The sequence below is a fragment of the Cydia pomonella genome, chromosome 8 (genome assembly GCF_033807575.1).
Source record: "Cydia pomonella isolate Wapato2018A chromosome 8, ilCydPomo1, whole genome shotgun sequence".
Lineage (NCBI taxonomy): Eukaryota > Metazoa > Arthropoda > Insecta > Lepidoptera > Tortricidae > Cydia > Cydia pomonella.
In genome coordinates this window covers 11,011,601-11,027,906 of record NC_084710.1, presented here as the reverse complement: position 1 = coordinate 11,027,906, position 16,306 = coordinate 11,011,601, and the positions used below count along the sequence as shown (strand labels likewise).

The 16,306-nt window shown below is 36.7% G+C and overlaps 1 protein-coding gene and 1 pseudogene across 2 annotated transcripts; both read right to left on the bottom strand.

Annotated features, from left to right (window-relative positions):
- Positions 1-17: 17 nt before the first annotated feature.
- Positions 18-6,130, bottom strand: LOC133520562 (odorant receptor 4-like). 2 transcript variants are annotated; one of them, XM_061855061.1, is made up of 8 exons: positions 5,838-6,130; positions 5,453-5,701; positions 4,088-4,356; positions 3,511-3,712; positions 3,099-3,198; positions 2,573-2,677; positions 2,049-2,210; positions 18-230 (listed from the first exon to the last, which is right to left on the bottom strand). In XM_061855061.1, the coding sequence occupies exons 1-8, from the start codon at positions 5,987-5,989 to the stop codon at positions 180-182; spliced, it is 1,290 nt and encodes a 429-aa protein (XP_061711045.1). In that variant the 5' UTR covers positions 5,990-6,130; the 3' UTR covers positions 18-179. The 2 variants fall into 2 exon arrangements, with proteins under 2 accessions (XP_061711045.1, XP_061711046.1); XM_061855062.1 differs by having other exon boundaries at positions 5,854-5,993.
- Positions 6,131-6,273: 143 nt separating this feature from the next.
- On the bottom strand, positions 6,274-14,797 carry LOC133520564 (odorant receptor 49b-like; annotated as a pseudogene).
- Between the last annotated feature and the right edge of the window lie 1,509 nt (positions 14,798-16,306).

Genomic DNA, 16,306 nt, shown 5'->3' with positions numbered 1-16,306 from the left:
GAAATAAAATTCGTCGATGGTTGACTAAGTGTTGCTGTTATTACAAGTGCTCATTAGTGTTGCAAACATTCATAACGAGAATGACAAAGTATCTGTAGCCTATATCATTCCTCCATCCTGTAATCATAAGTAATATCCAGTAATCATATTAGAATATAATTACCGTCTCGCGTCTTGCATTACTTGTACTGGCGCAACATGTTGAATAACGAGTATGCGTTGCTCATTATCTGCAACAAATAACTTAGGTTTAGGGTCACAGGAGCAAAGCTATCGGGTTTGTTTATAAAGCACAATTACTTAATTGTACCATTTTCCTTGTCCAAATATAAATTTACACAATAAAATAATGCTAATTTACGATTTGTTTCTGGCCGAGATGCCGAAATGTATGGTATAATTTTGCTAAGTATTCGTGCGAGCGAGACGCCCGCGTGATTCAAATATCATTAATCATTATATCGGTTTGATGTCAGTGCATGTTCGAATTGGTATGATAATATGGCATTCAGTCGTCCTCATTGTTATGATTACGAGTACTTGAATGCGTTTATTATCTTATTGACATAATGTTATTATTAGCTGGAAGTTCGTTCAGATAGTTTCTTGATGTCGACTTCCTGGTTAATAAATAACTTCAGTTACCTCTCCTTGAACAACTTGCCAGTAATATATTAATGAAATTAATTAAGTTAAATAAGGCCTTAGGCGAGCTTTTTAGGACTCTAATGACATTAAATTTTTAACGGCAATACGTTTACTTATTTGCAAATCGGTAACGTCAACTCGACTAAATTTTAAAAGATTTTTAAAGGGATTTTGTACCACCGACTTACAGCTGGTGTGATAGCCCAAAATAAAAGAGGGTACCAGCCTCGGAGTACCTACGCACTGGTGTAAAGATGCCGTGCGCAGAAAAGGAAAAAAGGGCGTTCTTTTGCGCCGCAACCCAACATTCTGTTTGGTTACTGAATCTATCTGCTCAGCCACGCATTAAGAAAGCACGCTCAGAAAACAGAGATGATGGTATTTAGGGCAGGCAGAGGTCCGGACAGGATACCGAAGTTGGTTCTAAGTGGCTCGCCAGTGCGTGTTGTAAATAGGTTTAAATACCTTGGTCACATTTTGTGTAGTGATTTAAAAGATGACCATGATATGGAAAGGGAAAGATGAGCCCTATCGATTAGGTGTAACATGCTCGCGCGCAAATTCGCAAGCTGTACAAACAGTGTCAAAGTGACTCTATTTCGTGCATTTTGTCAGTGTTTGTATACCTGCCAGCTCTGGGTGAACTTTAGTAGGAAAGCATTTTCAACTTTGCGAGTTCAATATAATGACGCTTTTCGCATCCTACTGAGGTTACCCAGGTGTTGCAGCGCGTCGGGCATGTTCGCTGAGGCAGGGGTGCCCGACTTCTTCGCCATCATCAGAAGTCGGATCGCAGGTTTTTGGGAGAGATTAAGAACTTCAGACAATCGCATACTTAAGACCATCTCAGAGAACCTAAATAGCCCTATATTCCGTTACTGGTCATCCGTTCATCAGAACCAGAACAAAAAGTAGGTCGACACGTGATATGATATAGAAAAAATATATATAATGCCACTATATTATATTGCAAAAATAATGTAAATAAATTGAGACTAGTCATACCTATCGACTGAAGCAGCTATTAGTATAAGTTTTAATTTTATTGTATTTTAGTTCTTATTTTTACCTTATTCTATTATTATGGACTTTTGTCTGAATTAAAGTGATTTTTATTTTTATTTTTTATTTTTATTAAAACCGTTTGTTGCATTGGAAAACCAGTTCAAATGTACATATTGCGCAACAATATCATAAGTTATGATTCATAAATAGGTGTCTCCAGATTGTTTGACATAAGGGCCACGGCGAGACTTTTGGCACTCCCGCTTTAAGGGCTTGCGGGTCGTCTTCAACCCGTGGGCGATTCTTTCATTAAGCAATTGAATGAGTTTTTCAATGTCAGATATGGAGCAGCTGTGTTGTATACTCGTAAGTAGTACCTATGCAAGCCATCTTACCGAAGAGAAAGTCTCAAGCTGCAAATGCGGTAGCCCGGTAAACTTGATGGCGACGGGCCGCTGCGTGCGCTGTATGAAGATGATGAGATCGGGCCGCAACAATCGCGACAATGGCGTCTCATGCCACCCGCAGTAGAAACAGCGGTCGCCAACGAAGAATCCCTGGAGACAGTAAAGTCCGCTATAGAAGGGCGTTTACCCGCGCGTTTGGGTATCTTGTCAGGTTTATTGTCACAATAGACGAACAAAGTGCAACAACGTGTATTAAATGTAGACTCATCAGTATCGATATTATGTTTTGTTTTTATTTGCTGTCTTATCTTTATGTCTCATGGCTATATTTGCTGTTGAGGTTATAAGTAAGGGCTCAGTTTTAACTGCAACTGCACGATTAAAAGAATCACATTTCTGTTGCAGCTCTAAGTATATAACTTTAAATAGTTACATGCGAGTGTGTCATGCGCTGTTAGAGAGTTGCCATTAAGGCACATAGAATTGTCTGACAGCAAAAATATGTCCCTTACTTTGTTGCGTAGCAAAGTCCCAATATAACACGGAATCCAGAGCTGCAGACAGGCGCCAATGCCCAAAATACCGAACAGGTAGTCTACTTTCCCTTCCGACAATTGCTGAAAAGTTTTACAACGATTATATGTTTTGATTATATGTTTACATTTGATTTGAAGTTAGAATTTGCACAGTTACAAGATGGAGCTTATAAGACAACACACCTAATAGTCACCACACACAGGCTCCGTACTTTACACGTAGTATGGCATTGTGACCGCTTATTTCGGTTGCGTCCACGTTTATGATTAGCCCCCGTAGCCAATATGCCAATCGTTAACGCTCCGTAGCGAACGAAACGCAACTGTCACTGTCGCACTAACATGGAAGAGTCATAGAGAGAGATGACTACGCTACGCTACGGAGCGTTAACGATTGGCATTTTGGCTACGCGGGCTGTTCTGTGTGTGTGTGAACATGGGCTGTTGTAGTATAAAATAGTGTTAGTGCATGCAGTAAATTAAGTACCACCAATATACGCACCTCTGCTACCTGATATGCCATTAAGCATATGACGATAGAACTGAACATCACTTGGTAGACCAGCGTCGGACCGTATACTGAAGATATGTCGTCTACAGAACTGAATGCAAAGTAGACAATGTAAGTAAAGGTTTCCTAGCTCGTATAAATATGCAGAGCCCGAAATTTACGAGAGAGCTTTTTCCTCTTTGCAGCTGTTAACTAGGACTTTTTGCAGCAGAAGCTTATTTTTAAAGCAAAGTGGGAAAATTTAACAACTGGCATGATGACATCGCCACCAACCACAACCACAATAGGTAGTGCCATTAGTGCACAATTTAAATTGTTACTAGACAAGTCTACCGGGCTCCCCATTATTATACTAATAAATATACAAGCATATCATACATATCAAGGAAATCAAGGGACCTACTCGAAGACTGACAGGTGCCAGCGCACAATCTGACCCATCCTGATGTTTAGCTCGTCCTGCACGGCCTGCCTCCGCGGGTCCCCGCGGTTCAGCGCCACCACCGACTCGTCCAGCCCGTCGAACAAATCGTCCAGTGCGATCAGGATCACGTCCATCAGGTTGTAGTAGTGCAGCAGGAGGTGGAATAGTATGTATACATACACTACAATTGTGGTAAAGATTTGAGCGTGAACAGATCAAAATGTTCAGGAGTTTTCAGGCAGCACTTTTTGGCATTGAGCGATTCGACTGTCTGAACCGCTGTTTATTCTGCCAATGAGGCGGATATATAAACGGTTTAGGGACGCATTAGTAGTTAATTGGTGAATGAGTAGTTAATTGTTAATTAGTAGTTAATTGGTGAATGAGGCTTGTGACTTATTTGTGAAATACTATTTTATAAGTGGAGTAGTAATAAAAGAATTTAAGGCTTAATAAATCAGTAGAAGCGACATAATTACACATATTTTTTGATAATTCTTATGAAATACAGTATTTAGTCAAGTATGTCATTTAAATATTTTAAAGACAAACTTACAGCCAAAGGTCACTAATACCACAAATATGAGTATAACTTCCAGAGCAAGAAAAATTTCATAGTTCGGTGTCCTGTAAGGGTCGTCTTCAGGCAGCCACATCGGGAAGATGAGAGGTCTAATCATATGCTCGTCTTGAGTGGCCAACGTGCTCTGGTACAGCAGGTACAACAGCGTGTTGGAAATGTACAAAAGTGATACGAAACTTATGAACACTATCCATGACCAACAGAGCCGCCAAATGAGTAGTTGGCCCGTTAAGAATGTGTCTCTAAAACATAAAAGAAATTCAATGCGTTCTTCCAAGCAATTATTGCTTATTTACAAAATCATTGTATTCTCAGTGTACAGTCAGCATCAATAGTACCGGATGAAACAACGCGCTGAAAGTATCTGATATTCCGAATAACTTTTCCAAATTACAGATAAATCACTAAAATGTACATTCAAAAGTATATCTTTTACAGTCTTTAGTGTTCTACATATATAAACACCACATTTTGGTAAGCTGTTTCAGAATGGTATATACTTTTGAAACCTTGTTTGATCCACTACTTTTGATGCTGACTGTACGAGTAGATGTTACGATGTATATGAATGATATCAAGCTCTTATATTTTCTAAAATAAACTGATATTGCCACGGTCGATTGGCTGGTCGGACGGCCGTTTATAAACCTAAGATACTTGTAACGATCGAATCGATAATATACAACACAAAGATGTTTCCTACACTAGCATTTTTGCAATCTGTGTTAGGTAGTTAGGCACTGTTAATTTATTACGTAAGACGAGTTTTTCCAGTTTTTGACCCTCTCCAACCCCTAAAAAGAATAGGCTGACCCCTCCTCATGTCTTGTCAGTCACCGAACAAAACCGAATCAAAACTTAACTAAGGAAAAAATGAATACACGTTTGGTTACTTTTAGGTTTAAAAAAAAAATTCGTACCTACAAAGGTACTGGGGTCAGACTAACCTAACTATGCATCATTTTTGATACCATAGAGTGTGGTAGTATTATTTCAAATATCAAAATTTCATCGAAATTGGAATGTTTTATGATCTTACGTAAGAACTATGAATATCTCTTCCCACCCGCTTGTAAAAAAAAGACATGTTCGAACCCCCTCCACCCCTAAATCGTCTTACATAATAAATTAATGGCGCCTTAAACTGTAATATTCATTGCATATACACCGCCCACTTTTTTTTTTGAGGTTCAATGCTTTTTATTGTTCATTCATATTGTGGTTGTACAAGCGATGGAGCTCCTACTTCGTTTTCTCTTGTTATTTATCTTTAGATTAAATAACTATTCATAAAACAGGACATTTAATTTATCTTTGCAATTGTGCTCAACTCCTTACCTGTATTCAGCCTTTAAATTACAAATAAAAAGAAAATCGTTGTTCATATTGTGCAAGAGTTTAAAGACTTTAACTCTATTAAGCAATACGCTGGAGTAGACGATCCCCACAGAGCCAAGGATGAAGAAGTAGCAAAAGCATTCGGTGGCGAACCCGTAGTCGTTCATGGAGATACCATGCCATATGAAAAATATTTCGAAAGCCACGGCCACCAATGTTATAAGGGTGCTTAGTACTGGCAATATGAATCTAAGGAAATCAGAGAAAATATTTGGTTTTTAATCAATAATTAAGAATATGATCACTTTGAAAATAAAGTGTGCAATACAAAAGAGGATTTATCATAACTATGCGTTTAAATCTCCAAATATGAGACGGTATTAACCTTATTTTCGACTCACGGTTGTTGAAGAAAACTCCATTAATCGCAAGGAATATTTGCAACTGTGGATGGAAATTTTGCAGCGTGATTTCTTTGTTCCACTCGAAATCATTTTTGTAAAGAAAAGTTTTTGCAGTGCTCACGAAAGCCTTCATGTCGCTGTCGATACTTTCGCAATATTAAGCTTACACGTGCTTACTGACATAATGGCCCTATTTAATCATTAGCAATTACAGCTTTACTGCGAAGATTCCCTAATGGGCTAATCAAGTTAACGACGGTAATGAGGAAATTGGAATAAAATCAGTGCATTATACCTTTGTCCTTGCCCTTGTCCTCTGTATTTTTATGGATCCGTAATAAAGTGAGAGAATAAGGAAGTTTAAAAAAGGAAATCTTTATGATTATAAATAAGTTTTTACTTACTTTTCTGTGCTAATTTATTTTCACCATAACATTTCACATTATATCCTATTAGGTGTAGATAAATCAAAGTACACATAAATGTGAAATTGCTGAGATTTCACTCGGAATTGTACTGCCGCAGCATATTGAAATAAGAGTATGCAGTGCTCATTATCTGGAACAATCCATCAGATTAAAATATACTATATATAATACTCGACCATTTAATAAAAATATATATTTTTTGTATACAGGATCGTCATATCGTCGTAATCGTCTGTCTTCATATATGCATCAGAGTGTGAGCTGAGTTGACGGATAAAAAGAGATTGCATTAAGCGGAGATGAGAATGTTGAAATGGATGTGTGGCGTGACGAGAATGGATAGAATAAGGAATGAATATATGAGAGGAATCCTGAAAGTTGCGCCATTAACCAAAAAAATCGGATTAAATCGCCTAGCGTGGTACTAAAATGTGGATGATGTGTGGGAGATGATATGAAAAGAAACAGGTGAATGACGAGATGACAAACGATAGAGAGGTATGAAGGAAAAACACGTGCTTGACCGACCGCCGACCCCTACTTATGGGAAAAGCGCAAGAAAATGATGACTCGTCCATTTAATAAGCCCAATAAGCTATTTTATTTTATAACTACCTGTAACCTCGGCATATTGATAAGCACTAGGCAGATTTGCTTTATTCTTTAGATGCTTAAGTAATACATTACATTACATTAGGTACTTACTTACGCCTGCCTACTTATCCTACTATGATGCTACTTAGCATCAAGAAACAATCTTCCGATATAGCTACAAAAACGTACCGAGGAGAAAGTCTCAAGCTGCAGTTCAGGCAGACCAGTAAACTTGATGGCGACAGGCTGCTGCGCGCGCAGGATGAAGATGGTGAGGTCGTGGCGTACCAGTAAGGCTAATGGTGTTCTATGCCAGCCACAGTAGAAGCAAGCGTCGGCTATCGACAATGCCTATACCACAGATAACATAGTATAGGTTTAAATATGGCCACCGATTAGAAGCGCACGATAACCTTTACGCAGGGTACAAATATTTGTACATATTCCATTAAATATCTATTTTAAAGTTTTATTGATTAACTAAGGGCTCCAAATGTAAAAACAAAACAAGTGCTTCTGGGTCTCAGGAGGTTAAAGATGGTGAGGTGCTGACGGATCAGTAACGCTAGTGATGTTCTATGCCAGCCGCAGTAGAAGTCAGACATATCGGTCAGTGATCAATTGATCATGCATGTAATCTGTATATAAGAACACACTACGATTTCCCCAAAACCACTTATTTTCGCTGAATATACCTACAGCAAAATATAGTTTGGCCGGTACTGCCCATACTGTCTTAGTTTTACGCTAGTACTAGCACCCAAAAGGGAAAGGGATGAGTATAGTTTTTTCTTATTATTTACTGACAAATTTGGTGTGGTTTGGACAAAATGAAATCGGTAGCTTTTAAGGTCCTCTATTGTTGGTGTTCGTTTCATGCCGTAGGCAGATACAACAGGCCCCCTCCCCTAAAGCTCTAATTTTACATACAATGCTGCCCCCCCCCCCCCCCCCTACTTCATTGGCTGGCTACGCCCTTGGTTCCATTGATTGATCCATTGATCTAGAATGACGCTTAGATTCTATTATATTGTTTGATACGTACTAAACGCGATCATAATGTTCATAAATTTAAAATAATTAAGTAATTTCTGTATTTACTTTATTCCGCAGCAGTGTGCCGATGTAGCACGGGATACGGGATCCACAACTGGATACAGGCGCCAAAGGTCAAAATTCCAAATAAGTAGTCGAACTTTCCAGCTGACAGTTCCTGAAAATCATAGAACTACACAGTTAAAACGTTTGAAGAGAAAATTCTGGTAAAGATAGAGGACAATTACCTATCTTCAAGGTGAAAATCCTTGGTCATTCCAATAACTTCACCTGCTTTGTATTGGTTTCGTTTAATTATGTATTTGTTTACCGTTATTTAGTCTGCGTTTGCAGGAATTATTAAGATAAAGAAACAGATGACATTGTATTGTCAACATGTTTTTATCATCCGTGTTTGTTTTGTCATAAATTAATGTAATTATTTTCTTTCTTTCTTTCTAAAGTTGAACTTACCGCTTTATACCTACATACTCATTAATTATTAGGTGTATGCCAGAAGTTTCAGGTTTAGCTAAAACGTAGGTATAAGATTGCACATATTTTTGTTTACATATTATTGTATGTTGGGGTCAATCAAAATCAAAAATCACAGCAATTACTTATGTAATTTACGTGTCTCTTGTGTCCACACAAGAGACACGTAAATTTACACATTTACATTAACATTAACACGTTACTCATTTTGGGTCCAATATCTTTATCTAAAGCTTTATTTCTGATTGAGTTCTCTTATCCAAATTCGTCCAAATAAAGGGGCAGTTACTTCTTTTCTATTAAATTTTGTTTTTAATATCATTACTTACTTATATGGGTAAATTTTATTATAGAGTGAATATACATGCCATTCATTTGCTGTAAATTTGCACGGTGACAATGAATTAAGTATGAGGCAGGATTCCAGCGTAAAAATGACCATAAATGTAGGTACATTAAAATTTTAACCATAAAGCAGATACTTACATATAGTTATCTAAGCTCACCCCTTGATATGCCATTAGACAGATAACGATTGATCTAAACATCACTTGATACACCAGCGTTGGCCCGTACACTGAGGATATGGTGTCCACGGAACTGTAAGATTTCAGTTCAATTACTTTTCTGTTTATTTGATAATAGGTTGTACGGGTAAAGTACGTCCATATGTACCTAATCATAAATAAGTAATTCGTTTTCGTCAGACAAAATTTCTCTCAAAAACATAATATTGTGCTTTAGAATCATCTTCGCAGCGATTGTGTCTGTAAGGAAACGAATCTACCTAAACCGGCGCCAATTTTTCCAAGCGACTGCCATCTGACATTTCAACACCGATGATCGAACTAGACGAACTTTTAAAATCCCGTTACTCCGATAGTAGGACTACGAGAATTAGAGAAGTCCTTAAATTCCGATCAATCGAGCCAGCGGGAAAAAAAATATTCGTATTCCGATTGATCGGACTAGCCAGTCGGACCATGCGACCTAAGGGTTCAACACAGTAAACTCTATTTCCTCATACTTGCACGTAAAAAAAAACTTTGAATTAGGAAACCTACTTGAATATGGAAAGATGCCAGCGCGCGATTCGGCCCATTCTGGTGTTAAGTTCTGACTGCACGGCCACGCGACGGGGGTCCTCGGGTGGCAGCGTGACCACTGACGCGTCCAGCCCGTCGAACAACTCATCCAGTGCGATCAGGATCACGTCCATCAGGTTGTAGTAGTGCAGCAGGAGGTGGAACAGTATGTATACGTACACTGAGAGAAAGATTAAATACACAGCTTAAAACGGGTAATGTAGTTTTAAGTAGAATTTAACACAGCAAACGATGATCAGTTTCCGTCGGGAGTTCGAGTTTCCTTAGAGATATAAGTAAGTAGATATAGATATTCAAAAACATCACTGATAATAAAATAAAATGTTTTTATTTAACCTCACAAAAAATAATTTTACAAAATAAACTGATATGCCGAATTTAGTTTTTTGGTCATGCCTATCATTACAGTTATTGTAAAGGTACCTGTATATATGCCTCATATATGCCCTGTCGTGTAGGAAAGAGATAATACTCACGACCGAATGTACAGAGCACTATGAATATCAATATTATCTCGAATGTCATGAATACTTCATAGTTAGGAGTTCTGTGGGGATCGTCTTTGGGAAGCCAGATAGGAAACATGAGCGGGCGGACCGTGTGTTCGTCCAGCGTGGCGAAAATGCTTTGCCACAGCAGATAGAATATCGTGTTTGCTATATACAATGACGCCACTCCGCAGACAAAGATCAGCCAATACCAGCAAAGCTTCCAAATGAGAAGTTGTCCATCTAAAAAGCATTTTCTGAAAACAATAACATGCTGCTCAATCTATCCACAAATCCATAATACAGGCCGCCTTGTTTTAAAACTTTTATTTTTTGAAAAAAGACGCGTACTTCGTTGGTCCCTAATACCCTGATAGATCCGGTTATATATGTATTCTTATGATATTAGGTCACTTTCATTCAAAACATAATTAAAGATTGTGGGATACCACAGCAGCGCATGTTCACTACGAGTCTTCGACTTTACGACTAAATGCGCACAATCAACCAAGCATTAATGGTAAACAATCATGCCTTGTGGCAGTGGAAATGCTTTTTCATCACACTTGCTCGAAAAAGATCCTATTTCATGCAGATGCCTTTAAAACCAAGCTACGTGCGTTTATAAATGTTTTATGTTGTGTAAATGTTTTGTGTTGTTGTTGTGCATAAATGTTTTTATACTATTGAAGAATTCTTTTATCATGACTTAGGGAATTAATTTTTTTTTTTTTTTTATTGCTGACATTTCGATTTCAATAGTTGATTACTGTTTGTTTGTATTTTTGCGCCTTTTTGGAAATTTTTACATAATAATATTTAATTTTTCTTGTCTTTTTACTTGTTCACTTTTTTATTTTATTTATTTTGCTTAATACCTTTTTACTAAGTGACATTTTTTCTCTTAATTTATAATTTATTTTCTTATTCTGACATGTTACTAATTTTTTTTCTCTTAATTTTTAAATGATATTATTTGATTAATTTTTCTTTTTACTTGTTGACATTTTTAGTTTTTTTTTTCTCGTATTTTTAATTTTTTACTGACAATTTTTTTAATTACTATTCATGTTTTATTTTTATTTTTGGGCTATCTATTTGAGCGGGCAATTTATTTGAATTAGTTTTAATATTTATTTTTATGATGTTTATTTTGATATATTTTTTTGTATGTATGTGCCTAGATTTAAGATTTTTCAAACACAATGTAATATTGTTATTGAATAAAAATGATGATGATGATGATGATGATGATGTAGTGAACTACATTGATCCCGCGGGAGTTATGGATTATGAAAAAAAAAGTATAATTCACGAGTGAGTTATATTAGCATCTTTTAAATTATGTCACTAATTCATACGTACCAAGTAGGTGAGTTTTACTTTTAAAATACTGAGGTAAAAATATTTTTACACAATTTTCAATCGTGGCTGAATACCGGATGGATCTGTGCCTTCGATGCCTAACCTGTCAAAAAATGGCGAACGAATGTTTGAAATGTCACCGTATTTAAGCATTATATCCATGGATATATTTTTTCGCTTCAAATTTGATTTTGTCTTCGCAAGCGTGATGAAAAACATTGTTACTCCGGGGGTAAAATTGTTACAAACCCGGGTCTTTAATTCACATTAACACCTTCCTCTTTCACTTACCCCCCCCCCCCCCCCCCCCCCACCTTGCACTATGTACTATTTATTGCTACATTAACAGCACTTGCTTTTTACGAATGGCCAAACAAAACAAATGCACCACACCCATAAAATTTGATGGCTACTCGTAATTACAATAGTGATACCTGTATTTCCTTCCCAAGCCGCAAATAAAAACGAAATCATTATTCATGTTATTCAGCAGCTCAAAGATCCTGGTCCTGTTAAGCAGTACGCTGGAGTAGACGATGCTGACTGAGCCGAGGATAAAGAAGTAGCAAACATGTAGTCCCTGATGGTGATGCCCCGCCATATAAACATCATCTCGAAAGCCGTGGCTATCAATGTGATTAGGGTGCTTAGGACTGGCCATATGAATCTGCAATAAACGACATCGTCGTCGCGGATTAGTCTTATTGCATTGTATCGCGATTCCTCAGTCTCTTCGCCTGTGGGAGTATCGCAAACGTGATCTTATTTAAGTTTGCAACCCTCATACGCCATTTATATTTATGTATTTAGAGCGTAGCTTGTTTTGTGGTGAAAGCGTGCTTATACAATAGTGAAGTATTGTGATTTCATTTATTTATTATCTGACGACATTGGAATGGAATTTGGAGGCTGCATCGTGTCAGTTACCTATGAGTTAAGTTGTCATTATCTTGGTAATGGGTGTCTATTGTTTCCCATAAAGTTTCAATGGATAAATGAGACAATATGAGAATTCTGATTATCAGACTCGTGCAAATACATATCAGATACTCATGGTTACACTACAAAGAATAAATACCGGCTTGATCATACTTAACGTATTAACCACTAATCAGATAATTAGAATCAAGGCTCTGAGAATACAAATAATGGATACTAGATCGAGCTTTATTATTTAGGATTAGTTACAGATCCAAATATCCCAGCATCTCCACCATGTTGTCATGACGACGCCCCATCTGATAATTGTCTAATGTTATCTATTATGTACTTAGAGACCGCGTATATTATAAAGGAAGATAGACATACATAGATAGTCATAGACAAGTTAAGCATCACGGTAGTATTTAATATACAGTTTATAATTACCGGGTAAGCATATAACCTCTCAATAGGACGAACCAACAACTTAGCTCATAGGTAGCTGGTCCGATGCAGATTCCAATTCTATTCAAATGTCGTCAGGTAATTAATAAAATAAATCACAATACTTGACTATTGAAGGCACACTTTGACCGTAAAACAAGCTACACACTATTAACCCCCTTATTCATAAACGTGTACTTAAGTTACGATGCCGCTAATCATCGTTTGTCCCTTTCCATCATACCAATACGTCGAAAAGGGACAAACGATGATTAGCGGCATCGTAACTTTAGTACACGTTTATGAATAAGGGGGTAAATACATAAATGCAAAATGGCGCGTGAGGGTTGCCAACTTAAAAGTACCTACACCACATGATCGTCGATGAAAACGTTTTGCCACTTCTAAATATTTTCCATTCTCCATGATTTTTTAGTATGTTATTGACAAAATAAAGAACTAGGTTTATAGGTTTTCCTTTTTTTCAAATTTTTTGCATATTACCATTTTATCCAGCATAGCTCAATCATTGAAATATAAAATAGGTTGGTAATATTTTTGTAACTTTGAAAAAAAAAAACTTTGAAAAGGCTAACTTTCGTTTAGATTATTTAAGTAAGCTATGAAATTAGCAATTTCTAGGGAATTGATATCAAAGGCTTAATTTTTGACTGGTGATTAAGGAATGAAATAGAATAAGGTATAATAACCTTATAATCGATTCGCGGTTATTAAAAAATATTCCGTTTATCGCGAAAAACAATTCAAACTGTGGGTGAAATAGCTGAAGCGTAATATCACTTCGGCCCCAGTCAAAATCTTCTTTATTAATGTGGTATTTTACCGTGTTTAATAAAGTCATTGTTCAAAGGGGTAGTCAGTTACAGAAGAAAATTGAACTTGCAATGCAATGTTGTAGTCATTTTCTTTTCCATCGATTTTTTACATGGAAAAAATAAAATTACGAACAAATGTCACAGAGAATCAAGACAATCAAGTTAATCACACCGATTGTATCAGTACCCCTAGTGTAACTTTGATCGACATCATAACGTGACGAACGCGTTTGCGTTAAGTGTCATTTTGTATAGGATTTTGGGTTTCCAAAACGTCCCGCTTGGCACGCTCTTTCGAAATCCAATACAAAATGAGACTAAACGCAAACGCGTACGTCACGTTTGGAAATCGAATTTATATACACTAGGGGTACAGATGGGTTAATTGCATATTACGTCCTATGGTTCTGCGACTACTACACGCATGCCTACTCAAATCTATCAGAGAGAGATCGGCAAACTTTTGAAAAGAAGAACTAACCAAGAGCAGAATAAATAATCAGTATTGAGAATGTCATGGAGCCGCAAATGTTATGTATCTGTTGATAATAACAAAGAAAAAGCGGCCAAGTGCGAGTCGGACTCGCCCATGAAGGGTTCCGTACCATTTATGACGTATTAAAAAAGCGGCCAAGTGCGAGTCGGACTCGCCCATGAAGGGTTCCGTACCATTTATGACGTATTAAAAAAAACTACTTACTAGATCTCGTTCAAACCAATTTTCGGTGGAAGTTTGCATGGTAATGTATATCATATATTTTTTTTAGATTTTTCATTCTGTTATTTTAGAAGTTACAGGGGGGGGGACACATTTTTTCACTTTGTAAGTGTCTCTCGCGCAAACTATTCAGTTTTGAAAAAAATGATATTAGGAACCTAAATATCATTTTTCAAGACCTATCCTATCCTATCCTATAGATACCCCACACGTATGTGTTTAATGAAAAAAATATTTTTTTTAATTTTATGACGTTTTAAAAAAAAACTACTTACTAGATCTCGTTCAAACCAATTTTCAGTGGAAGTTTGCATGGTAATGTATATCATATATTTTTTTTAGATTTTTCTATTTGTTATTTTAGAACTTACAGGGGGGGGTGGGGCACACATTTTTTCACTTTGGAAGTGTCTCTCGCGAAAACTATTCAGTTTAGAAAAATGATGTTAGAAACCTCAATATCATTTTTAAAGACCTATCCATATAGATACCCCACACGTATGGGTTAGATGAAAAAAGATTTTTTGAGTTTCCGTTCTAAGTATGGGGAACCCCCAAAATTTATTGTTTTTTTTTTCTATTTTTGTGTAAAAATCTTAATGCGGTTCATAGAATACATCTACTTACCAAGTTTCAACTGTATAGTTCTTATAGTTTCGGTGACAAGTGGCTGTGACATACGGACGGACAGACAGATAGACGTGACGAATCCATAAGGGTTCCGTTTTTTGCCATTTGGCTACGGAACCCTAAAAACGACGAAGCGCTTCAAGAAAAGGTAGGTAGTGCCCTTGCGCTTCGCTTAGGTAAAGGCTCTCTTGATTATTTAAACACTGATTAGAAAGTTGCATTTTATCCACATGTGGAGCAAAGTAATCTGACGCAAACTTCAAGTTGTTTCCTTATGTCGGCTGGTAGAATTGATGATTTGGAATGATAAATATTTAATCACGTTAATTTGAATTTGATTTGGTTTGACTTTTTTTGATATTTTACAGTTAGTCTTTTGCAAAATATGTTTAACCCTCGTGCCTTGAAACCCTCGCAACGCCCAAGATTCCACTTTTTTTGCTTGGATATCAAATTATCAATATTAGCACGAGCGGTTAAAGTACAACTTTTCCCCCTTGTAAAACAAATAACTACCTATTGTATGATCGTGTTTAAAATTGTATAAACCTATAAGTTATTTGTTTGTCAATAAGAAGCACACTCAAGTAAAATTAGAACAATATTCCCGTGTTTAATTAAAATGTAAGGCTTATTCCCACCAGCTACCAACAAGTTGTTACCAGTGGTAAAAATAGAGATTTTTTTTCTAAACTGTTCCTAGTGGTAACAATTGAGAAATAGTTGTTGTTTAAAACCTCGTACTTATATTTATACCCGAGCACGTAAAATATCCAAAATTCAACCACGAGCGTAACGAGTGGTTCAAAAAGTAGAATCTTGAGTGTTGCTAGGGCTTCAAGGCACGAAGGTTAAACAACCATTGCTACCGAGTGAAACACAACATTTTTCAAAACCCGAGGAAAATACTAAATATAAAACATTACAAATCAAACCCAAATGGACACTTGTAAATATTTATCATTTAAAATCATCACTTAGGTAATTCCACCAGCCATCATGAGGAAACAACTCAAAATTTTCATCTAATTTCTTTGCTGCCCTTGTGAATAAAATGCAACTTTTTCATCAGTTTTTGAAATATATAAATAAAGAGTGTTTACGAGCTGGTGTGGTGAAATAACCACCAACTCGCTATGGTGGTAACTAGTAGGATTTTTTTCTGTCCCTGCCCCTGACGCCAGAGCAAACTTTGTATGGATGATGGAATCTGGTCCAAACATCAACAGACTTGAGAGCTACTTCATTTCCTTCTATTGTAGGTATATCTCACAAAGTTTTGATGATAACTACTGATAAATAAATCCCCGCTCTTTTTACTCAGTTGTCCTACTGGGGTTGCGGAAACTTGATTTACAATTCCTTAAAGCCCTTTTGTGTAGGTTTCATT